This window comes from Pseudorca crassidens, chromosome 12, assembly GCF_039906515.1.
Source record: "Pseudorca crassidens isolate mPseCra1 chromosome 12, mPseCra1.hap1, whole genome shotgun sequence".
In the NCBI taxonomy this organism is placed as follows: Eukaryota; Metazoa; Chordata; class Mammalia; order Artiodactyla; family Delphinidae; genus Pseudorca; species Pseudorca crassidens.
This window is the reverse complement of record NC_090307.1, coordinates 40929286-40955682: the sequence shown is the minus strand read 5'-3', so window position 1 is coordinate 40955682 and position 26397 is coordinate 40929286. Positions and strand designations below refer to the sequence as shown.

General features: G+C 41.3%; 1 protein-coding gene across 11 annotated transcripts in view; it reads left to right on the top strand.

Moving 5' to 3' along the window:
* FHOD3 (formin homology 2 domain containing 3) overlaps positions 1-26397 on the top strand; it is a 492898-nt gene that overhangs the window by 270165 nt on the left and 196336 nt on the right. For all 11 annotated transcript variants that reach the window (XM_067699289.1, XM_067699291.1, XM_067699286.1 and 8 more), the window contains one exon: positions 11292-11386. In XM_067699289.1, the coding sequence (XP_067555390.1) occupies positions 11292-11386 (95 nt within the window). The remainder of the gene's footprint in view (positions 1-11291; positions 11387-26397) is intronic.

The following is a 26397-nucleotide window of genomic DNA, read 5'->3' as shown; positions in this document are numbered from 1 at the left end:
AACTATCTCTCCTATTGAATGTGACTATAAACCTGGGAAAAAAATATGTGAAGCAACTATTTGAGGACTTTGAAGAGTAAATGGTAGTGGACAGATTGGAGAAGAAGACTAGAATTGGACGATAGCATTGTGATGGTGCTTTTAACATTTTTCTTCTAGTATTTCCTGGTCTGGACTCAAATCAGCCCCAAACCCAAAAGTGGCCATCAATGTATTCAGAGAGAGTTCCAGAAGAGGCCTTCTATTTCTGGCTTGAGTAGGAGGAAAAGGGACTCCAAACACTCAAGAGTGCAAAAGTACCCCGGTGTTTCTTAGTCTTTTCTCTGTTATCTTGAACCCCTGCCCCCAGGTAATCCCATGGTAAGAACAGCTGTGATAATAATGTGAGAACAGCAGGAACCTGCAGGCACCTAAAACTCTGAGGGAAGGAGGCATAAACTTTTGCTTTGATTGAGAGGAGTTGTAGTCACAAGGGGGTTGGGGTGAATTCCGTTTGTATTTTTCCCTCTCTGTTTTCCCACTGCCTGGCCCCAGATGTGAACACAGTCACAAAAAGTCAGTGGCAGAGCAGGATAAATAATGGCCCAGCTCTCTGGTTGAAAGACCGAGAAAGGGAGCCCCAGGGAACCTAAAAGCAAGTATCAGGGAGATAATGGAAAAAGAGGAGCTCAGGAAAGTGACCTTCAAAGTTTTTTATGAGCCCCTGAGCTCACCACAAACTACACGCATGAATCTGATGCTAATCAGTATACCAAAGACTTTGAGAACTGAACAACAAGGTAGACCGCTGCCCAGGTTCCAGACTAGCCACTGGGTGGTAGACATGCAGGGCCAATCCAAATGGCACAACAAAGGACTTTGAAAATTGAACTGGTATTGGAACCACAGCCCATAAAAGGCAGGTCAGAACTTGTGGCTTAAAGGGAACAGGTTAAATTCCCTGCTTAAACAAAAATGTCAACATTTTCTCTAATATTTAAACAAAATCCAGAGTTATAATTTTCAAAATGTCCAGGATATAAGCCAAAATTAGTTGACATACAATAAACTAGGAAGATTTCAACTTGCATAGGAAAAGAGAAATCAGTAGACCCCAGGGCCAGGGTGACATTGACTGAATTTGTCAAATGCTTTAAAGCAGCTATTATAAAAAAAAGAAGTAAGGATGAACACTATTGAAGTGAATGGAAAGATAGAAAGTCTCAGAAAAGAAACAGAAGATATAAAGAAGAGCCAAATGAAAAATTTAGAAATGAAAAATACATCAGTCAAAATAAAAATCTTACTAGATGGGCTCAGTAGCAGAAAGGAAATGATGGACCTAAATTCAAATGTACCAGTAATTATATTAAATGTAACTGGCCTGATCACAGTGATTAAAAGACAGAGATTATCAGAATGGATACAAAAAACAAGACCCAACTAAATGCTGCCTATAAGAAACCCACCTTAATTATAATGCTATAGTTAGTTTAAAAGCAAAAGGATACAGAAATATATATCATACAAACACTAATCAAAAGAAGGCCATATTAACATTAGAGAAAGCAGAGGCCAAAGTAAAGAAAATAGCAAGGGATAAAGAAGGACATTATAATGATAAAAGAGTTGATTCATCCAGAAATGGAAAACGTATAGAGCTTCAAAATACATGAAGCAAAAACTGAGAGAATTGAAATAAGAAATGGAAAATCTTCTGTTGTAGTTGAAGACTTCAGCATTCCTTTTTTAGTAATCAATAGAACTGGTAGACTGAAAATCAGCAAAGCTATAGTGGAACTAAACAGCACCATCAACAACTAGTTCTAACTGACATTTTTAGAGTACTCTACCTAACTATAGCAGAATACATATTCTTTTCAAGTACATATAAAACATTCACCAAGATAGGTAATACCCTGGGTCATAAAAATAACAAATTTAAGAGAATTGAAATCATATGTTATATTTTCTGGCCATAATGGAGTTAAACTATAAATCAATTACAGAAGGGTAACAGGAATATCTCCAAATGCTTGGAAATTAAACAACATGCTTTTAAATAATCCATACGTTGAAGAGGAATTCTCAAATGGAAGTTAGAAAATATTTTGAACTAAATTAAAATGAAAAACAAATAAAAATCTGTGGGATGCAGGTGAAGCAATGCATGGAGAGAAATTTATAGTATTACATGTTTCTAAGAAAATAATCCATAATATAAACACCTGCCTTAAGAAACTAGAATAAAAAAGGAAAAACAAACTCAATCAAGTAGAAGGAAAAAAATGATAAAGATAAGGGTAAAAACTAATGAAATTGAAAACAGAGAAATAACGGAGTCGATATCAATGAAACAAAATCTCATTCTTTGAAAAGGAAGATAATAAGCAACAATGACAAAGAAAAAGAGAAGACACTAATTGCCAACATCTGTAATGATGGACTATCATGACAGACTCCACAGACGTTAAATGAGTAATAAAAGAATACTATGAACAACTCTAGGTATATAAAATTGATAATTAGATGAAATGGGCCAGTTCCTTAAAAACCACAGATTACCAAAATTCACCCAAGATGAAATAGATAACCTGACTAGCCTTATTACTATAAATGTTATTAACTATGACTATTAAAGAAATTTGATTTGTAGTTAACAATCTTCTGAAAAAGGAATCTCCAGGCTCAGATGGTTTCCTGGTAATTCTGACAAACATTTAAAGACAAAATAAAACCAATTTTATGTAATCTTTTCCAGAAAACATCAGAGGAGGGAATGCTTCCCTACTCATTTTATAGGACCAGCATTACCATGATATGAAACAAGACGGAGACAGGATACTATAGACCAATATGTCTCATGGACAAAGATGCTAAAATCCTCAGCAAAATATCAACAAATCAAATTCAGCAATCTATAAAAAGAATAATTCACCATGGCCAAGAGGGAATGCAAGACTGGTTCAGTATTTGAAATTCACTTTGTATAACTCACCACATTATCAGTCTGAAGAAAAACCACTTGATAATATCAATTGATATAGAAAAAACATTTGACAAAATTCAGCATCCATTTATGATTTAAAAAAACTTCTTAACAAACTAGACATTGGGGGGGATCGTCTTCACCTTGATAAAGGGCAATGTGCAAAAACCTATAGCTAACATCATAATCAATGCTGAAAGACTTACATGCTTTCCCCCTAATACTGAAAAAAGGCAAAGTTGTCCATTCCTACCACCCCTATTGAAATACTTAACCAGTGCAATAAGGCAAAGAGGAATAAAGGGTGGGGTGGGGGTGGGGGATATAGGTTGGGAAGGAAGAAATAAAATTGTTCTAGGTCACAGACAACATCACTGGTTATGTAGAAAACCTCAGAGAATCTACAAAAACATAACCCCCCAAACCCCTAGAATTAATAAGTTTAATAAAGTTACAGAATACAAAGTCAAAACAAAAAAAATATTTTTATTTCTATATACTAATAATAAATAGTTGGGAATGGAGAAGTTTTAAAAATACTTCCAGTAGCTCCAAAAAATATGAAATACTTATAAATTTAGCAGAAAGCCATATACAGAATCTTTAGTTAAAAACTACAAAACACTCATGAAAATAGAGAAGATCTAAATGATGACATAATAGGATCATGGGTTATAAGACTGAATGTAGTAAAGATGTCATTCTCCCAAAATTTATCTGTAGATTTAATGCATTTCCCATAATACTTCCTGAAAGATTTTTTGCAGATTTAGAAAAACTGCTTCTAAAATTTATGTGAAAAGGCCAAAGGACAAGAATAGCCAAAACAATTTTTAAAAGGAAGAATGAAATTGTAGGAGTCATACTACCTGATTTTAAGACTTCTTATGAAGCTACAGTAATCAAGATACTGTGGTGTTGGCCAAAGGATAGACAGATAGATCAGTGGAACAGAATAGAGAATCCGGAAATAGACCCATGCAAACATAGCCAATTGATTTTTGGCAAATTTGCAAAAGCAAATAAAGATAGGATAGTCTCTTCAAACAATGGTATTAGATCCATTGGACATCTATGTGAAAAAAAAAGAATACCAATCTAAACCTCACAATTTATACAAAAAATATCTCAAGATGGAGCATATATCTAAATATAAAAAGTAAAACAAAAAATTTTTAGAAAAAATCATTGTGACTGAGTTGGGCAGAGGGCTCTCCCCCACTGTGTGTCTTGGAGAGTCTTTCATTGCGTGCTTCTGTCCAGTAGATAACTGATGTGACTTCAGTGACGTACTTGATATGACTAATGTTCATTGAGCACCTACTCTGAGTCAGGCATTGCTCTAACTCAGTCCCTACAACACCCCTGAAAAGCAGGTAGTACAGTCTTACTATCTTATTTTTGAGATGAGGCAACTGAAGCACAGAAAATTAATAAAAATGCCTCGAGTAAATTCCATGAGCAGCATAAAAACCAAGGCCTTGGTCTCTTTTTAGACCTGTGCTATTGTTACCCACCACTGTGTTCTGACATTCTCATCCTCCTCATCCTTCTTAGAAATGGAAATCACTAATTTTCGTGATTCCTGTGACCCAGGCCATCTACTTTTTTTTTTTTTTAACATCTTTATTGGAGTATAATTGCTTTACAATGGTGTGTTAGTTTCTGCTTTATAACAAAGTGAATCAGTTATACATATACATATGTTCCCATAGCTCTTCCCTCTTGCGTCTCCCTCCCTCCCACCCTCCCTATCCCACCACTCTAGGTGGTCACAAAGCACCGGACTGATCTCCCTGTGCTATGCAGCTGCTTCCCACTAGCTATCTATTTTACGTTTGGTAGTGTATATATGTCCATGCCACTCTCTCTCTTTTTTTATTTTTTTCCTGGGCGAATTTTATTCACAGGCCCTCATTTACATTGGTGGTATTTTGCTGTGGAAGCTTAGTGAGACATTAACCCACTTAAATCTATTTAGTGCCATCTTGTGTCTGCAGTGGGTTTTGCAGGATGGAGTGCTTTAGCTTTAGGGCTAGGGTGCAAAAGATCTAGCCTGAAAGCTCTTGATTGTCACAATGTTATGACAAATCAGTATGATCAGAAAGTTGAATTCCATTAGACGTGGACTTTCTGGTGACTTTCTTCCTCCAAAGTGGGCAGTTAATAGAACCTTGAAGGGAAACATCATAGAGCGAAAACTTATAGAAATTCTTACTTTGACTCCCTTTTTGTAGTGGTGCCCTGGCTTGCTGGGCTTTCTGCAGTACCAGAGGCCCTGAGCAGTTAGGGAGGAGACTTTCATTCCTGGCTTTTCAGCCTTGGGGGGAAGGTCTCCCCAAGGAATGTACCTTCCAGAGGCTGAACAGTCTACATTGACTTCCCTGTGCCATTTTGCTGATTTAGAAGATGCTAAATCTGCCTTGGATTTGCTTCCTCAGCAGTGGAACTTGAATGGGAAAAGGACTGTGGTACAAAGTCCTCTTCCCTGGAGATTTGCAAGTTTGTTTTGGAAGGGAGAGGAGGAAAGAAAAAGGGAAAGGGAAAAGTGGGCAGAATGTGCTGAATTCTCAGAACTCTTTCATGAAGTGGGTGCTGTATCTTTCTGAAGGAGGGAGGGGTATGCCAAGAGGGATGGGCTAGTAAAAAAATTCTAAAAACCAAGAGAAGCACCTAACACTTTACATTATACAGTCTTATTTGGTTCCTTTTTGTATATTTCTTTACTTCCCAATTATAAAATTAATAGATGCTCATAATGAAAATCAGGGAAAAGTAGAAAAAAATACATCCAAAGAACATATAACCAATCATAGTGCTTAATATATCATGGGTTTCCCTTTCCTTCTGTGCTTGAGATTTTAGTGTTTTACTGAATTACATAATCGTTATAAGTTTCCACTTTTTAATTATTTTATCAGAAACGGTTCACAGGTTAGGACATAGCTTTGATAAATTGCTGTGTATGCTGAGTTCTAGATCTGATACATATTTAGATTTCAGTTGATAGTTTGATGTTATAGATGACACTCCAGTGAGTATCTTTGCTTCATCCTTTTTTTTCCCCCTTTAACTTAGGGTTATTTCCTTAGGATAGATTCCCGAAATCACATTGGCTTGGGAAGAGCCTAGAGAGGACTTCCAGGCTCTGAGTACAGACATGGAAGAGCCCGCCTGCCCTGGCTGGAGGTGGACTCCGCCACTTGGTAGTGATGGGATTTGGGGGCACATTCCTTTACTTTTCAGAGCTTCAGTTTTTCCCTCTGTCAGACGGGAGTTATAATACCTGCCTCACAGCAGGGCTGTTGTATTAATAACACGTAAAAAGTCCCACCCTCGGACCTTGGGACATGGTAGACACTAAATGGTAACTATTTTTAAAACAACTATAGCATTAAATAGCCTTATTATAGGACTTGTACCAACTTGCCCCACCACCAGGAATGTATGAAGTTACTGGTTTAACCTCTCCAGCAATTGATAACCTAATCATTTCTTTAAAAAATATCTTTCATGATTTAAGTGAAAATTCTACCTCATTATTGTTTTAATTTGCATTTTTATTATAGTAAGAATGAACAACTTTGTTATTGTAAACCAGCTTGTCATCTCTCTTATGAAATGCTTTTAGTTTTTTTCTATTGGCATTTAGTATTTTCTTATCAACTTGTATGAATTGTTTATACAATAAATCATTTAAGCCTTTATCATATATGCTGTCATATCATTTATCTAGTATTATATTTTTATATCAAACTTTAATTTCCTTTGTATGTTACATACTTATTTCTCATTAAGATGAGAAAGTGGTTATAATTGTGATCTCTTCATTATAAATTCTGTAGATGAGTTTTTTATTGGGTCTATAATATTTCTTGCAATAATGACAGTATTATGTATTCATTTCTAAACATCCTACCTTTAATTGTTTTTCATGTCTTGTTAAATTTGCTTGAAAGTCTGTAGCATGGTGCTAAATAATCATGAGATTAATGGGCATCATTTTAAAATTTTTTCTGATTTTAATAGGAGTATCTCCAGTGTTTCACCACTAAATAGAATATGAAACTGTTATTTTCAAAAATGTACAGTTTATTGTGTCAAGGATATGTTCAATTAAGTGTTTAAAATTTTGAGTTTTTACTTCTAAAATATAGCAGAGGGAGGAACACTCCCAAACTCATTCTACGAGGCCACCATCACCCTGATACCAAAACCAGATAAAGATGTCACAAAAAAAAGAAAACTATAGACCAATATCACTGATGAACATAGAAGCAAAAATCCTCAACAAAATACTAGCAAATAGAATCCAACAGCACATTAAAAGGATCATACACCATGATCAAGTGGGGTTTATTCCAGGAATGCAACGATTCTTCAATATACGCAAATCAATCAATGTGATAAACCATATTAACAAATTGAAGGAGAAAAACCATATGATCATCTCAACAGATGCAGAAAAAACTTTTGACAAAATTCAACACCCATTTATGATAAAAACTCTCCAGAAAGTAGGCATAGAGGGAACTTACCCCAACATAATAAAATATATGATAAACCCACAGCCAACATCATTCTCAGTGGTGAAAAACTGAAACCATTTCCACTAAGGTCAGGAACAAGACAAGGCTGCCCACTCTCACCACTATTATTCAACATAGTTTTGGAAGTTGTAGCCACAGTAATCAGAGAAGAAAAAGAAATAAAAGGAATCCAAACCAGAAAAGAGGAAGTAAAACTGTCACTGTTTGCAGATGACTTGATATTATACATAGAGAATCTCAAAGATGCTACCAAAAAACTACTAGAGCTAATCAAATTATCTGCTAAAGTAGCAGGAAGTAAAATTAATGCACAGAAATCTCTTGCATTTCTATACACTAATGATGAAAAATCTGAAAGAGAAATTAAGGAAACACTCCCATTTACCATTGCAACAAAAAGAATAAAATACCTAGGAATAAACCTACCTAAGGAGACAAAAGACCTGTATGCAGAAAACTATAAGACACTGATGAAAGAAATTAAAGATGATACCAACAGATGGAGACATATACCATGTTCTTGGATGGGAAGAATCAACGTTGTGAAAATGACTATACTACCCAAAGCAATCTACAGATTCCATGCAATCCCTATCAAACTACCAATGGCATTTTTCACAGAACTAGAGCAAAAAATTTCACAAATAGTATGGAAACACAAAAGACCCCGAATAGCGAAAGCAATCTTAAGAAAGAAAAACAGAGCTGGAGGTATCAGGCTCCCTGACTTCAGACTATACTACAGAGCTACAGTAATCAAGACAGTATGGTACTGGCACAAAAATAGAAATATAGATCAATGGAACAGGATAGAAAGCCCAGAGATAAACCCACGCACATATGGTCACCTTATCTTTGATAAAGGAGACAAGAATATACAGTGGAGAAAAGACAGACTCTTCAATAAGTGGTGCTGGGAAAACTGGACAGCTACATGTAAAAGAATGAAATGAGAACACTCTCTAATACCATACACGAAAATAAATTCAGAATGGATTAAAGACCTAAATGTAAGGCCAGATAATATAAAACTCTTAGAGGAAAACATAGGCAGAACACTCTATGACATATATCACAGCAAGCTCCTTTTTGACCCACCTCCTAGAGAAATGGAAATGAAACCAAAAATAAACAAATGGGACCTAATGAAACTTAAAAGCTTTGCACCGCAAAGGAAACCATAAACAAGACAAAAAGACAACCCTCAGAATGGGAGAAAATATTTGCAAATGAATCAACGGACAAAGGATTAATCTCCAAAATATACAGTCAGCTCATACAGCTCAATATCAAAAAAGCAACCAAATCCAAAAATGGGAAGAAGATCTAAACAGACAGTTCTCCAAAGAAGATAATGCAGATGGCCAACAAACACATGTAAGGATGCTCAACATCACTAATCATTAGAGAAATGCAAATCAAATCTATGATGAGTTATCACCTCACACCAGTCAGAATGGCCATCATCAAAAAATCTACAAACAATAAATGCTAGGGAGGGTGTGGAGAAAAGGGAACCGTCTTCCACTGTTGGTGGAAATGTAAATTGATACAGCCACTATGGAGAACAGTATGGAGGTTCCTTAAAAACTAAAAATAGAACTACCTTATGAGTCAGTAATCCTACTGCTGGGCATATACCCTGAGAAAACCATAATTCAAAAAGATACATGTACCCTAATGTTCATTGCAGCACTATTTACAATAGCCAGGACATGGAACCAACCTAAATATCCATCGACAGACGAATGGATAAAGAAGATGTGGCACATATATACAATGGAATATTACTCAGCCATAAAAAGAAACGAAATTGAGCTATTTGTAGTGAGGTGGATGGACCTAGAGACTGTCATACAGAGTGAAGTAAGTCAGAAAGAGAAAAACAAGCACCGTATGCTAACACAAATATATGGAATCTAAAAAAAAAAAATGGTTCTGAAGAACCTAAGGGCAGGACAGGAATAAAGATGCAGACATAGAGAATGGACTTGAGGACACGGGGAGGGGGAAGGGTAAGCTGGGACAAAGTGAGAGAGTGGCATGGAAATATATACGCTACCAAATGTAAAATGGATAGCTAGTGGGAAGCAGCCACGTAGCACAGGGAGATCAGCTCTGTGCTTTGTGTCCACCTAGAGGGGTGGGATAGGGAGGGTGGGAGGGAGACGCAAGAGAGAGGAGATATGGAGATATATGTTTATGTATAGCTGATTCACTTTGTTACACAGCAGAAACTAACACACCATTGTAAAGCAGTTATACTCCAATAAAGATGTTAAAAAATAAATAAATAAAATAAATCCAAAAAAAATTTTGAGTTTTTACATATTTAGGAGCATACTTTTTCTCAGAATGGTGCTGTGGTTTTGTCATTTGATCTTTTGTTGGATAGTATAATAGTGAGTTTTCTAACATAACACATGTATTTGTATGCTTGGAATTAGTGTACACTCACTATTTTGTGCTTTGCTCTTTTCAATCATCACCATTTTATCTGGACTGTTCCCACGACCTACGTATAAAGTTGTGTGTATGTGTGTGTGTAAAGCATAAAAGAAGGAATGTAAGAAAACATATCAACATGTTAAGAATAATTCTTTAAACTATGAGATTATGAATTATTTTCATTTTACACCTCTTGTTGTCAGTTTTCTAAAATAAGACATCCTAATATTACCAGAAAAAAAAGTGTTACCTAAAAATGCCAATGCCATGCCAATTAATTATGGCTGCAGTAAGGTCAGACCTGATTTAAGGAAGCCTATTTACTTAAGAGTATGTAACTTCTGTTTGTTCATATTCTAGAATCCAAATTATTTTGATACCAAGGGAACTGAAAAAATAGAGTTAATATATATATTTTTTAAAGTAATAATGTGGCTTGTTTTTTTTGGTTTTGTTTTGTTTTGGGTTTTTTTGGTGAAATAACAATCTGTGGTGACTATATTTTTCTTAACTAAGAATTTAGGACTTGGTATCAACAATTTTTTTATGATTTCTTTTTTAAATTTTTTTATTGCAGTAAAAGTCACATAATATAAAGCATACTATTTTAACCATATTTAAATGTTCTCAGTGGCACTAAGTACATTCACATTGTTTTTCAACTCTCACCATCTCCAGAATTTTTCACCTTCCTAAGCTGAAACTCTGTCCCCATTAAACACTAACCTCCCCGTTCCCCCTTCCCACCCCCACCCTCTGTTTTCATGATTTCTGACATTTTAAAACCTGAAAGTCTTTAAAAGGATTACAAATAATATTTAAATACATATTTGTTCCTTATCTTAAGGGTTCAAATTGTATTGGCTCAAAATGGTTCCATAGTGTCAGGGACCTGCCTGACCATAGGCTGGGGCACCAGACAAGTTGTTTTTAGAAACTTCATGCACCCTCTTGGCCCCAGCGGTAGGCCATGACCCAGACACCATCTCATGGATATCTCTGCCTCGTCTGAGACTACATACAGATATAGAAACGTAGAAACATGCATTTATACATCAAGGCACAGAGAAACAACAATCACTGGATTTGGGGCCTTAATTGCATCTTCCAGACACCAGGATAACCCTTATTTCTTCTGGAGTGATCAACACTTTCTGCAATGAGATTGCGCTAATTTCAGAGCTCAGGGATTCTCTGCAGATTTGGTTCTTAACATACAGTGTACTTAAAGTGTGAAAATCTCACTTGACATTATGATCACTGGAGGTTATATTTACATATAAACCATAACGTCTCCTTGCTTCTTTTTCTCTTCTCTTCTGTAGCTTTGGGCCAGATTATGTTGTATGTGGATGGGATGAATGGAGTAATAAACCACAATGAAACCATTCAGTGGCTGTACACGCTCATTGGGTCAAAGGTAAGAGGAGGTTATGATTGAACATTTTATTCAGTTTGCATATTATACACCTGTCTTTTTACCCTGTTACCCTCTCTGAGATGGTTTTGCAGAAAGAAGTCCTATTCAGCTTTGTTCCTGCCCTGTCACAGTACAAATAAGGACTACTGTTTTATAGATTTAAAAAAAAAAAAAACTCACTCAAATTGCAAAGAGCTTACGAATTTTTAATGTATTTTTATTTTTTCCTTTTAAGCATTAATCAAATGCTTTTGGCACCTCTGGTTTTTAATGTTTAATTAAAACATTATGCCATGGATAGAGTATTAATATTACCCGCTGTATTTCATGTTTAATACTTTCAGTTACTTAAGTACATACTTATATGTTATACATATGTATATGCATATTCCTATATATAGATGAATGAATTTGAGATTGCCTTTCAACTCTGCCATCAATTATAAAAGTGACCAACATTTATTAACAATTTACCTGGGCACCAGGCACCATAGTAGGTACTTCTCAAGCATTATCACCTTTAATCCACATAAGACCACTCTAAGGTAAATAATGCCATCCCCATTTTGTAGTTGAGGAAATAGTGCTTGGTTATGAGAATCTATCTAATTTCCCCCACGGATCTTGGCCTACGTCTGGCTGGCCGTGCCTCGGCTGTGAGTGCCCACACTCTGGGGGTGCTGCCTTAAGGAGGAAGATCCACCCTGCTACCCAAGGGGTGCTGGAAGCTGAGTGAGGCTCTGGTGTGGTCTCCTCTGGATTCAGGTGGGACCGGGAGGTACCTGGCTGGGGCGGGGCGGTGTGGATTTGGAGGAAGTAAGAAGGGATCCTGTCCTGAGCAGATGCTACTGAACCCAGGCTGAAGTATGGTCAGCTTGTGGGGTGAGGCACCATAGCAGAGACCACGGTGACTAGAGGAGGCAAGGGGATCAGGCAGGGAGGGCATCGAGGGCCTGGGTGGGGAATTTCAGCCTGACTTCGGTCACAGAATCAACATAGCTTCCCAGGGGTCCCTGCAGAACCTGTGGTCATCCCAGGCTTCCCATCCCTATGTTCACTGCCACCCCCAGTTGGGCGAGCCTGCCAAGGCTGGCAGGCACCAGTGCCATGCTCTTAAGCAATGAGTCACATCCCTTGACCTCGCTTCTCAAAGTACCTGCTTCCTGAGGACCCTGCTGTATGTCAGGAGCACTCAGCCTTGATTTGACTTTATGACAAGAATAGATCTAGTTGAGGCTGTATCTTCCTTCCAGACTTGGTGATGGTGCCCTTGTGTGGGTGGGAGGGCCTTTCCCCTCTGGATGGCTTCGGTGTGCAATGCCCACTGGGTCCCAGGTCCTTGGTTGCCCTTACATCTTCCTCTCAATTTTCCTTTTCCCAGTATTATTGATGATAGAATCCCCCCTGTCCCGTTTTATAATAGAAACAGCCATGGTTTCTCTTAGGAGACGGAAAATCTGTTCTTCTTTTTAAAAATTTGGCTCTGTTTTCTATGGAAAATGGATATGGCTCTATTTACAAACTGCTGTAGGTGACCTTGCAAGCTGAGTGGAATTCTGGGCCAAATAGACTGATTTAGCCAGGCTGAGGGATGATGTGTATCTCATATCCTGTTTCAACGTTTTCTGATTTTTCTGTCCTTCTGCTGGGAGCCTTTCCTAACCTTCATGTTCATTTGGAAGCTGCTCCCTCCCCTGTGCTCTCTGCATGGCCTCGAGGACCCCAAAAGCTAGGGAGATGGGAGAGTTTGCAATAAAAACTGACTTTATTATGGTCATCATAAAATGCCAACAAGCAGCCCTATTTCCAAAAGGGAATAAAACCTAGCAGCTGTGCTTGTGATAGGAAAAGTGACAACCTTTTAGCTCATCACCAGGAAGGGAGTAGAGGGAGGGCAAGGTCCCGGTGGTGGGAGTGGGAGGGGAGAGAGGATGGCAAAGGCAGGAAGAAGAGAAGAGAGAGAGGGGAAAGGGTGAGAGGAGAGACCATGGGCTAGGAAGAAAAAGAGGAGATGAGAAAAAGGAAGTGGGCCTAACAGAAGTGCCTCTGTCCGCTCAGTAGATGGGAGGAAGGCTCAGAGCCTTCAGTGTTGCAACAGCATCCTGTCAGTTTTTCTTTGGAATCATTCTGCAAGGAAAAGGAATGCACAGGGACATCCTTACTGACTTCTAAATACCATGGAGAAATCACAAAATTAAAAGTCCTTAAGAATGAGTTTGTAGGAATTATGCTTCCCCCACTTCTTTCCCTGTGTAGCACACACAGCGTTTGGGACCTTGGGCATCTCTCCTCAGGGCCTCTGTCTCCTCAGCCTCCTCCCCAGCCACCTGGGGCATCAGCATCAGATCAGTGCTGGTTTCTTTCTCCATCGTTCATTTTCCAGAAGGAAGGTCCACAATAGTCTCCAGCTCTTGTGTTCAATACCAGGCCAGTCACCCTGAGAAAAAGAAAATAGAGTCAAAGGTCAGCCTAAGCCTTGGAGCTTATGGTGTTGTTAGAAAGGGGACCGTGGGTGATGCTCGCAGCCCGTGTCCACGCCTGACCCTGCAAGGGGTGCTCGGTTCCAGGCTAGTGGCTGAAAGTCAGCAGTGGTAGCAGCCACCGCGTTTATCTTCAGTGCAGTTCTAATGAGATCACTTGTCTTTACAAAACCAGTATGGTGGTCTCAACACTCCCCCTCGCCCCCATGACTGGACAGTGAGGAATCTGCAAAGACGATTGGATGCACCAGCATGAAACCCTTAGGTTTTGAGAAGGAAGCCTTGGGCCCCTCCTTCAACCTTCAGATTGGTCAGTACAGCCACAGTGGTTTTCCTGGTTCAAATTAAATTAAGAAATCAGGAAAGCCAGGGGTCCTAGGGTTTTCTTTTGATGAAGATTTCTCGGAACCTAAAGAACAGAAACCATGAGGTCCTGTTGTTTTCACCTTAAACAGGCACAGAGTTGATAATGGAATCCTGGGTTAGAGAAACCTTGTCATTCTATTTTCATAATTCTTCATTTTCCTTCCATGAAAGGCAACAAGATGTGAGTCTGCCAGAGGGCCATTATGCAATATTTGCAGATATTTGAGTCTTACAGACAGAGGAGAAAATGTTACATTTGCAGCTAAATAATTACTTTTTAAAAGAAAGAAAAAGTGTTTTCAGTAACATGTTTCATTCTATTTACAAAAATCCATCTTTAAACTTCCCAGTTAGAGGTAAGAAGCAGATGCTCAACCCATGGCTTTCCACACAGTATGGACTTTTTCTTTTAGTGTATCTGGAAGTCTCATGAGTTGGGGTAAGGTGATTCAGCTTGTACAGCATAGCCTTTCGTCATCCTCACGCAGAGTCTGCCTCTCTGTATCCGCATGGATCCCCTTCTGGCCATGGGGGAGGCCGCAGGGGTTGTCCACCTCCTTGTGGGTTTCATGACCTCCTGATGTCATCATGAAATCCGCCCATTCTGTGTTGCTATTTCTGCATTTTTCTGTCTGCCCCACTGAAGCTCATTCTTCCAGCTGCGCCCGAGGTTGCTGGTCACAGATCTCCAGACTTTCTTTGTACTGTGTGGGGATGGCCCTGTGTCCCGACTCCCATGTAGCCTAGTTGCTAAACCTGAGTCTAGGGGAGCTCTGGCCACAGCCCCCTTTCACACACACACACACACACACACACACACACACACACACACACACACACTCCTCTCTCTCTCTCTCTTACACACCTTAGAGAGCCATGCTCCCTCTTCTCCCTACCCCCCCACAACCCCCCCCCCCCCCACACACACACTGGGAACACTGCTCAAAGTTTCGTTAGGATGGTAGAATGATGAGAACTAACGGTGCAGTGTGTAGGATGGAGGTGGGTGGGTTGGGGAGAAATTGACAGGGATGGGAAGCTGGGGGGCTAGCACAGTATCAAATCTCTGAGGTGGTGAGGCCTGGCTAAGAATTACAGCAGAAACGGAACGATGAAAATTTGGAGACATTTTGAGGAACAGCTTCCTAGGATGGGGTTCCTGCATGTAGAAAAACAAAATCAAGAATCAAAGCTAGGGTCATAGTTTTGAACCTGGGCAGCTAGAAATACATCATTGCCTCTGGCAGGAGTAGAAAAGTTGGATATTGGGGTTCATTAGCAGGAAAGCTTTGGCATACTGGTTGTGAGATGAAGGCAGTGTCTCCCAGGAGAGCTAAGCAGGTGTGTCCAGGGTGCCAGGTGCTCCGGGAAGTGCTGCCTCGTTGTGGAGGAGAGGACCTTCCGTGAGCCCTTTGGTCATGGTCACTGGCATGTCACTGCCAGTGTGATCCACTGAGATGACCTACATGTGGGTGAGATCTGAAGCGCTTTTTAATTTTTTTTTTTTGGTTAAACTTTTTATTTTGAGATAATTGATAATTGTAGATTCACATATAATTGTTAGAAATAATACATAGAGGTCCTGTGTAATCTTCACCCAGTTTTCTCCAAAGGTAACATCGTGTAATACTGTACGACAATATCTCAAATCAGGAGATTGAGATTTGGTACAGTCAAAAGACAGAATATATCCATTACCAGCAGGAGCCCTAATATCACTTCCCTCCTGTTCCCACCCCCACCTACATCCCTGGCAACCATTCATCTGTTCTTCATTTCTACACTTTTGTGATTTCAAGAGTGTTATATAAATGGTAGTGTGCACAGCATGTAACCTTTTGGAGCTGGCTTTTTTTTTCACTCAGCAGAATTATCTGAAGATTCACTGAAGTGCTTTTTGAGTTACATAATATAAAATAGGATCCTAGCCTTGAAGAGATGGCAAAGTCTTGTTCAAGGTGTTCCTGACATTCACCAGCCACATTCCTGATACTCCGGCAGAGAGAGTGCCATTTCCCCCCAATAGCCATTAATAGACACTGGAATTGAGGGAAAGCCTTCCTTATTGGGACCCACCTCGGCGTCTCTGTAATTAACCAAACGCTGTGCACTGCTTTCTTGAACAACACACACTCACTTCCCCATGATGCTCTTTGAGTTTTTAAAGGCAGTTATCATGCCACCCTGTCCAAACTAAACTCAGTGGTTTCCACAGATAGTCCTTGGGGATGTAGTTTGCAAATCCTCATCATATGGGTTACTAATTTTTCTGTCTACCCAGTACAAAGAATAGTAATATGGTAGGCTCCTGGGATACGATGTCACTCTTCCACAAATCTTACCTCTGATTTCAGCAGCAGCCCTGGGTGCTGGCCCAAATCAAACTGGTAGTTCACTATACCTCCCAGGTTTGTTTTTTTTTTCCCCACTCATCCACGTTTGCCAGTTTCTTCCATTCTGCATCTCTGTGATCGTTTTACACCTAAGTGCAGAACTTTGCATTTTTTCCCATTGATTTCAGGCCAGAGTTTCAGCCTCAATATACTTTTGAACTTTGCCCATTCATCACATTAACTCTTAATCTTAGTTTTATTTAACGTAAATTGAATAAGCAGAGTTTCTGTGTCATTGACCAAAATGTCGACAGAGGCAAGGAATGTGTAAGGCAGTGCAGCCTGCAGGTCAGCACTGATCAGTTAGGGCACTGGGGCCATTTTAGTGCAATTAGTGGGAAGGCATCTAACTCTATGATCATCCAGCCTCGTTTCTTCATTGAGTTTACAAGGTAAACTGGTGGTAAGGGTAAGAGCTTTAGGGTCAGACAACCTGTGTGATCCTTTGGGTAGATTATTATTTTTTTCTATAAAATGGAGATAATAATCTATAAAATGAGGATAATAATAATGAAGAATATGCAAAACACTGAGCATTGTACCTGCACCTAAGTGCTCAGTGTTGTGAGTTAAAAACTCTTTTTCACTTGTCTACCACCTCCTGTTTAAAAAAAAAAAGAGATGCACTCAGCTTGCCAGGACCTGTTCACCTGGAAACTGCTGGTCCCGGCTGTTTCCCTCTCTTTTCTAAGTGCTCATGACACATTCGTCCAAAATATGTCTTGCATGGGTAAAACTTCTATTCACTCTTTTGTCTTCTATGTTTCATTTGGGCAGTTTCTACTGACTTATCATGAAGGAAACTGATTCTGTGCTCCTCTGTGTTGAGTCTTCCTGATGAACTTCTGAACACATTCTTCATCTCCTTTAATGCTTATTTCCAGCATTTCCATTTGAGTCTTTCTTCTAGTTTCTCTCTGCTGAAATATATCATCTGCTTATGCAAGTTGTGTACCTTTTCCACTAGCTTTTAACATCTTAATCATTGTGAGTTTTATAGTTCCAGTATTGAGTCAAGTCTAAGTCTGGTTCGGTTGATGGCTTCATTTCTTGATAGCAGGGGTGGGGAGTTGGAGCTTTCCTGCTTTTTTGTACGTCTTGTAATTTTTGGTTGAAAGCTTGGTATCATGTATAGGACAGTATAGACTGCGGTAGGTAGTATTTATGCCTATAAATGGACAAGTCTCTAACGCTAGGCTATTTGAGAGGTTGTCAGTCTGCTCTCGAGGGGAGCAGGGTTTGGGTTTTGCTGTTGCTCTGGTATGTTCCTGCACCACCAGTTTTCAAGTTCCTTAAGGCATTATCTTGTGCTTGAGGTGAGGACTGGTTTGCCAAAGGGTTTTTCTCAAAGTTCCTTTTTTCACTGTCAGCTTGAGACCTTTTTATGCATCTGAGCCTCAGAGGGGGTCTCTCTCCATACTCCTGTCCCTCTGCTAGCGACAAGCACCAGTGACACTTCCTGGACCGGGCTTTCTCCATCATCTTTGTTTTCGACGTTGGTCTTCAGAAGGGTCAGTGTGCCTGGGTCTTGGTGGCGGGGTGCGGGGGGTGACTACCTCAGTGATCCTGTACCTCCTTCGGTAGTAGGGGACCTCTAAAGTTCTGTGCCGAGGATGGTTTCCTGCTCCTGCCGCAGCAGCACAGAGTCTTATTCTTCTCCCTTCTCCTACGCCCCCTGTGCGTCAGGGGCAACAAGATTTGCTGTCCTTCCCTGCGGCTTACGGCTTTTGTCTCATTGAGGAGAAGGCCCAGGGTGTAGTTTCCTGCCTGTCCGGGTGGTGTGGTAGCTGCTCCCTTCCTCCTATGGGGTGGTTGCTGTCGTTCTCGTTATCTGCTTGTGCATCCCCCAGCCTGCACCACGGGGAGACTTTCTTAGGTCTCCATCCCTGCCCGATCTTCCTCGTGGTGCCGTGGAGGTCATTGCACAGCGGCTGTGAGTGGATGCTGAATCCCTCTGTGTCTGTAGCTCCCAGGGGTACCATACTCTCATGATAGTCTATCCTTGGCCATTTGCTGCAACTATGATCTGAGTTTGACTTGCTTCTCGGCATGGTGGCTCCGTCTTCCTACTCTGCTCTACTTATATGGGCCATTGCTGTGTCCCACCTTTTCTTGGTGGAAGGAAAACTGTTCCTTTTTAGCTTTCATGCTATTTGGTTGCCCTGAAATCCCATCTCTCTAGTGGATTCAAGAAAAGTTGATTTTAATGATTATTTGGCCTTTTTTCTTGTTAGGTTTGGAGCAACACTCTTTGTAGCTTTCTGAGTAGGAGCCAGAGGTTCAATTTTGTATATTTAAAAACACGATAAATAAAATACCATGAGAGCTACTCAGGCAATGAATTCTATCAGATTTTTATGTTTAATCTTTCCAAATTACTTGAATTAATATGTATTTTATTAATAGAAAATTGGATTAAAACTAATTTCATGATGCAGTTAATGATAACAGATTGAAGAAAAAATAGCTAAAGTTTATTGGTGTAATATGAAATCTTGATATTAAAAAATAAACTTTAAAAACTTTTACTGATTTTTTTATGATAATAAGAGTAATATATTCTCTTTGTATAAGACTTTAGAAATACAAAAAAAAAAGTAAAAATCACCTGAAATGCTACTATATAGATATAAAGATTGTTAACTTTGTACATTTCTTTCTACTCTTTTTCTTTGAAATGTTCTTACGTAGTTAACTCTAAATATATTATAAGCATTTTCCTGTATTTTTATGGCATTTCAAAACATGTCTATGTAATATTTAATCATACAAGTGTACTATAATTTATTTGATTTTTCTCATTTTGTAAAATCAAATTGTTTCTAATTATGCACTATAGAGCTTCTTTGTGTCTTCATGAAAACACGTTTATTGAATGAGGTTGTATTTCAGTTTTTTTCCATGTTTATCAATATTTCATTAGGTAAGATTTTTTAAATTCCACAAGTTGTAATGGCAGGTTCAAGTAATATGTGTATCAGAGATATTATGGGTGCAAAGAGCCAGCCTCCCCTTTATAACTATTGCTCTTTTGCTGGTTATTTGGCTCCATACACCCAGAAAACTAATTCTCACTGATTTGATCTCTTGGATGCCCCCATATGCAGATAATCTCAGTGGAAGGGAAAAAAAAGGAAGTTTTACTAGTCATTGTTTGGGAAGAGGGAGAGGCCAGAGGTTCAAGCCAGACCTTAAACGAGCCAGCAGGTTGAGGGGACCCCGTGGTCCAGGATGAGTCTCCAGCCACAAAGCTGGAACAGCAGCTTCTTCAATCCACTCTGAGATGATCTACTTCAGGGAGCCGATATGTGGAAGGAACCACAGCTCTCCAGAGGCTTATCGATAAACCAGAACGGCAGCTTACTATTTTACACAGACAAGTTCCCCTGTGAACGTAAATGGGAGACACAGGAGCAGGGGTGGGATTTTGACTCTTCTGCCCTTTTAGGACATGTGGCCAAGGACTAGCAGCTGTGTTCTAGCTGCTGGAGAGAGTAAGAATGGGTGGTTCTAATATGGAAGACATCTGGGGTGATGTAAAAACCCCACGGTAGCCGATGTGCCGTTCCTTAGGAAGAGATGTTCTTAGAGAGTTGGGTGGACAGGAGGACTGGGAGAAGCATAGGCTTCCTGGAGCCGCCCTGGGAATAGCCCTACAAGCTCAGGTCTGCCTTTGCCAGCACCGCTCACCCGCATCCCCGCAGCCTCTCTCCACCTGCCAGCACTCACCTGCCCACCTTCTCCACCCATCCAAGGAGATGTGAGCTGACGGCCGAATTCTTGCCAGTAGCACATTCACCATTCCTGAGGTTTGCTTGTTGTCCACTGTCATGTTTCCAGAGCTAGCTATTTATATAAGAAAGTTCTTTAACTTTGATTATTCCTTGGAGAAGGATATATGTCACATTTCCCCAAGGCTTATGTTTTTGCACCAGAGGGAAAGATGGGGTTCCCTACAGTATGGTAGAAAGAATCAGATAGGCCTGGTTTTTCTTTGACTTCCTCCAGAAATTAGCTGCGTGACAAGTCACATAGCCTCCTAGACCAGGAGATTTTGCATCTGAAGGTGGAGATATCACTCATGGGAAAAGTCCCCACCCTGGTTGATTCCCCCCTTCATCAGATACTATCAAGGTGTTCCTTCAGGCAGTATTTCAGTGCAGGGTTTCCGGTAGTGCTTAGTTAACAACAGTGGATTTATGTTACCTGTTACCAACTAACTCTTCATAGTTACACTGAGTCTCCTAAGGGAAAGTTAGCACAGTGGATGTTTTCTGGTCTTGTCCACTTTTAGTCATTATTCTTTAAGAAACCTCCAGCTAAACCCCAGAATTTTATCTCAATAGAACATGTTCATTTGTAGCATTATTTACTATTTTGACATTTATTTGAATTATTTTTGAACAGTCTTCTGTATTTTACATTCTGTAAGATTTCCTACCACTGACTAGTAAAAACTTAAGGGGTTACCAGCCTCACACTTGGCTACTCCGTTAATCACCAAGTTGGTTCCCTTTCTGCACATTGCACTGGGTCATAAACAGGTCGGCCATCAGGGTTTGAGGCAGGTGACTTCCTGTCCTGGCAGAGGTGCCAACCTTAGTGTGTTCACCCCTCCCTCAAGAAACCTGAAAGCCACAGCTCAGAATTCTGGACTCAGGGAATATATTTGGGCCCATACTTTATTTCTGATAAGATCCTCATTTTGCAGACAACATCACAGAAGGGGAAAGATTTGGAGTCCAAGGTATCTGTTTGATAACCAGTTACAAAAGGTTCCGGGCACATTCTGAGCTTTTCGCTTAGGAATTCTGAGCTTAAGTATATGTTTAAGAGAAGTTCTTAAAGATAAGTATCTTAAGTCACTTGAATTTTTTGTTGTTGTTAAAATATTTAGTATATTCTTAGTTCTGGTAAGCTTGTAAACAAAGTGGCAAAGCTTTGTGGATCCAGTTAACCTTACAATTTCTAATTCGGTTTTAATAACCAGCATCCCCTTCTATAACATGTTTATCCTTTTTTAGTGGAAAATGAAAATAGAATGAAGCATGTCTTTCTAACCCCCTTTGTAATTTAAATCCTGAGGTTTGGAAATTGTTTTCTTTTTATGGTTGCTGAATTTTAGAAGAGGAGTAGGAATTTGGAGATTTCGGGGAATATTTATTTCTACCTAATAAACAGCATATTTGACCTGCTAAGTGTAGTTGTTGGTTTTCTCTAAGTACAATAAAACATGAAGGAAGTTCTGGCTTGCTTTTAAGTGCAGAATTATTGAGAAGCTGCCTTTTATTTCTTTTCCATACATCTGGTGGCTACATTTTATCCAAAACCTAGACACCCGGGTTCTGTACAGGCTGACTCCACGCCCTCCCTGTGGGTTGACTCGGAAAATTAAAACAAAAACAAAAACAAAATCCAGCCAAGCACCGTGTGGACACCATCCTCCTACTCTCAGTCCCTGCCTCCCGACACGGAGGTGACGCGGGAGTCCCGAGTTGTTCGTGCAGTTGTTCATGGAAGCTCGGTCCCTGACTGAGGCTTGACCTGACAAGTGCTGCATCCCTGGGTCATCAGGCATCCTTGTTCCTCTGAAGCCTCATGGCCCCTATTTTACGCCGTGTAGGAGCAGAGAGCGAGAATGACAGCTGCAGCCAAGAGTAAGGCTCATACTTGTGAGAAGCACAGTTCAGTGCTGCCTGCATGTGCCTGTCCTTGTGCAAAGGGGTTGTCTCAGATTCCTGTCATATACTGTGATTTAGTTGCATGTTTTAAAGCAATATAAAGCATAATTTATTATAATGGACAGCGCTAAAATAGACTACAGTACTAGTTTTTCCTAGAATGTAATTATAGTTGACCTTTAAATTACACAGAGGTTAGGGACACAGACCCTCCTAGGAGTCAAAAATCCACGTATGAATTAGTCAGCTCTCCGTATTTGTGGTTCCTCTGTATCCATTGTTCTGCACCTGTGGATTCAACCAGCCATGGATCATGTAATACTGTAGTACTTACTTTTGAAAAAAATCTGCATATAAGTGGACCTGCACAATTCAAAGGGTTATTCAAGGGTCGACTGTATATAAAAAGTAGGTAATGTGTAGCCCAAAGGCTGAGTCTCGACCCCCAGTGTGTTTCCTCCAACCCTAAAAAAGAGGGCTTATTTGTGTTAGCAGGAACCCACAGGTTGTCACACGGCTCTTCTGCACCATGGAGGCCCCGAAGGGCGGCTGGATCAGCCCCGAGCCTGTCCAGCTGTCTCTTCTCCCCACTGCAAGGGCCCTGCTCTGGGAAGCGCTCTCTGTTCTCAGCAGCCTGGCTCGGAGGGCCCTTAACACGGTAATGCTCTCAGTTGTGTGGTATGGAGGTGTTCTGAGTCCTCTCTCCACAGCAGGATGACCATCTCCTTAAAGGCAGGGCTACAGCTTCCTGACTCTCTCAGGGAACCTCGCTGGTGCTGGGCATCTGGAAGGCACTCAAGACATTGAAAGAAGAAGCAGAGCCTCTTGGGATTCAGAGGAACTTTAAATGGGCTCAGCCAGTTCACCCCCATCCGGGTTCTGAATTCCTTCTGCAATAGCCTTAGCAAGGGCCACTCAGAACCTCTGGATGTGGGGAATCTACCACCCCAGCATCTGGTTGGTCTTAGAGCCACTGCTTCTGAGGCTGACTCCATGTTGCCGTGTTTAACTGTTTTGTGACCAGTTGCTTTGTCTTCCCAAGCGATTGATGCTCCACCGGAATGAGAATCTATTCTTACTGATTTTCCCTCAGTGCTAGATGGATAGGCCGGTGTTTAAGCCTGTGAGTCATTGCAATGAAACCCCTCATTAGAACATGAAGGAGCACCAGGCAGAGATGAAACGTCCTTGGAGTGTCACTGCCCTTTGAGAAGTCTTCAGTGTCTGAGCCACGCGGTGGAGTGTGTGCTGGCATCCGAGCCGCTTGTTCCCGCCCCCTCATTTGTGGTCCTTGCTCCTGCCGCCACAGTGGGCCTGCCTCTCCTTCCCCATCACTGGCCTCTGGTTTGCCTCTTCTCAGCAGGTCGGGAAGCTCAGTGGCCGCTCCTGTTAGCATGTGTCTTAGGATAAGTGCTGTGGCACCCGGTGTGGATTTTTAAGAGCTTTGAGATGAGCAGCGTGTTTGGACTTGGAGGAATGGCTGTGTGGCCTCCACTGTGGCTATTCCAAGGTTTTGGAGGGTTTTGATAGCTTTCCAGGTTCTGGAGGGCATCAAATTAAGTGATTTCTGGAAAAATAAGTGTTTGATGTAGAAATCTTTTGAAGTCAGTTACTTTTATTACTTTCAAGTCTGTGCAGTAATGTTAGTGAGGTATTTATCAGGAGGAGTCCTGCTGGATGTATTTTGATGGTTAGTTGGGACACGCTTGCAATTAGTACCATTCATTTCCATGAAATTAACGTGCTGATGCTCTTTTTTAAAGTAGTTTAACTGTCTAATATGTTTGTGATTAATTTCACATAGTAAGTCTTCCAAACATAAATAAATGTCCACTTAGACTCAGTAGAAGCCAAATTTGTAGAAACCTAAAATCATGAATCAGAAGAGTTTAGGGATTTAAAAAAAATAAAATAACAGTGCCAAAAGATCTCTAAACAGAGCCTTTATTGCAAAGGAGAAGATGACATGAATAGGCATGTTGAGACTAATAGAGAAGGAAGGCTCCCTGAGAAAACAGTCAGTGGCTTCTTACTTAGAGAGCCTCATATGGGAGAGTGGGTCCCTGGGACCATGCCGGCCAAGGCCCCGTGACCACAGAGATGCCCAGAAGGGGGTCCTGCTGAGACCAGCTGATGGGGGAGTGGGCTGGGCAGCAGCCAGGTTCTTTCCCACGAAGGCACTGAGGAGGCTTAAACCACATAATAATAGTGTACCCACTGAGGAGGGCGCCAAGCCTGGGCTTGCTGGGTTGTTTTATTTACTTGAAGAAATTTTTTTCAGCTCTCAACGTACAAAGATAGCACAGTTCATCATGCCATGCCTTCCCCTCCTGCCCCCAACCTTGTAGCTGCTGAGAAAAATACTCTGGAATTTAGTCTGTTCTCAGTCAGGGAGAGCAGAGAATGTGGGACTCAGGTTATGAAGTTGAAAACTTCTAAAGAGCTCAAAGCCCTCACAGGAACTCAGGTGCCACTGCGATAAGGATGTCGCCGTGAGGACAGAAGCCCAATACGCTGGTTGTCCTCCGTGAAGTTGTCGGGGCGTGGAGTCGGGGATACAAGGCTGGCTACACATACATTAGTGGTTGGGTATGCAGAGCAAACCTCGGTGAAAAGGGCGCGCCGGCCTGCCCTTCGTGTGCAATACCGACCCAGTAGTTCCTCGGGGCAGATGCTGTTTCCTGTGTGTCAAATAGAGTAGCATCTCAGCCACCAGGTAGCTTCTGCTCTAGTCGGGGGCAACAGAGGAACATCAGGTGAACAAACTTGTATGTAGCGATTTCAGGTCATGATAAAGGATGTGAAGAAAATAGAACAGGGTGATGTGAGTGGCCAGGGGGCTCCTTTAGATGAAGTAGTCAGGAAGCCACTTCCCATGAGGGGAAATTTCTCAGACCTGGAGGATAAGAAAAGGCCCGTCCTGTGGTGACTGGTTAAGGAATAGCCAATGAGAAGACTGAGTCATGCACAAGCTTCAGTGTGTGAAAAGTGCACGGTCGCATGACTAAAGAAAGGTGGCTAATGGAAGCTCCCTGGGCAGAGGGAGAGTGACAGGAGATGAGGTCAGAGAGCTTGGCAGAGACGTAAAGCCCACAGGGGTGGATTCCACCTTGAATGTGATGCAGAGCGAATAGAGGGTTGAGAGTGCCCAGGTCACTCTGGCTGCAACGTGGAGAATGGACTTCATGGTGACAAGCCCAGAAGTACTTAGGAGGCTGTCATGGTGGACAGGGAGATGGAGATGTGGAGGGAGTCAGGGCAAGGACAGCCGCTGACAGCCCTGGACGATGGCGTCATCGTAGGATTGGGTGGGGGAAGGGCAGGGTGACTCCCACTTGCACTCAGTGGATGGCGGGGCCTTGTCCTGAGGTGGGGGCTGTGGAAGGAACATGCTGGCAGTGGTCTGTGGGATGGAATGAGCATGCGTGCCAATCAGGAGTCCTCTTTGGGCCATATTGAATTTGAGGGACTGTAAGCATTTGAGTGGCGATGTCGGGGGCCAGGCCTGGAGAGCACTGAGTCATAGATGGGACTTAAAACTAAGAGCCTGGATCAGCTCACCTAGAGAGAGTGCACGGCAAGGGACCGGGGGAGTAGTGAGCCCTGAGGCCTTCCCACACCTGGAGGTTGAGCTCCTCCTGGAGAAGGAGCCACCCAGGTAGGAGACTGTGGTCGGCCATGGCGAGAGGAAATTGTTTCTGGAGGGAGCCGTTGATCGTGTCACGTGCTGCTGAGGGTTGAGCCAAAGTGAGCACAGAAGAGTAAGCACTGACCAACGCGGAGGTCATCAGCAGCCTTGACAAGAGTAATGTGATCTGCGCGGTGGAGGTAGAAGCCCTGTCACATTGGATTGAGGAGTCCATGGGAAGTGAGGAAGGGGGGCCAGGGAGGGTGACAACTCTTTTGAAATGTTTTCCTATAACTTGGAGCTGGGAACCAGGGCACTGGCTGGAGAGAGATGTGGAATCAAGGAAAAGCCAGCTGGTTTACTAGGGAAGTAGGACAGAGGAGAAGGGGCAAGGGGTAGAGGGAGGTGCATGTATTTGGAGAAATGACTGGGGGTGGGTGGTGGTTTCACGCTGTTTCCCGCG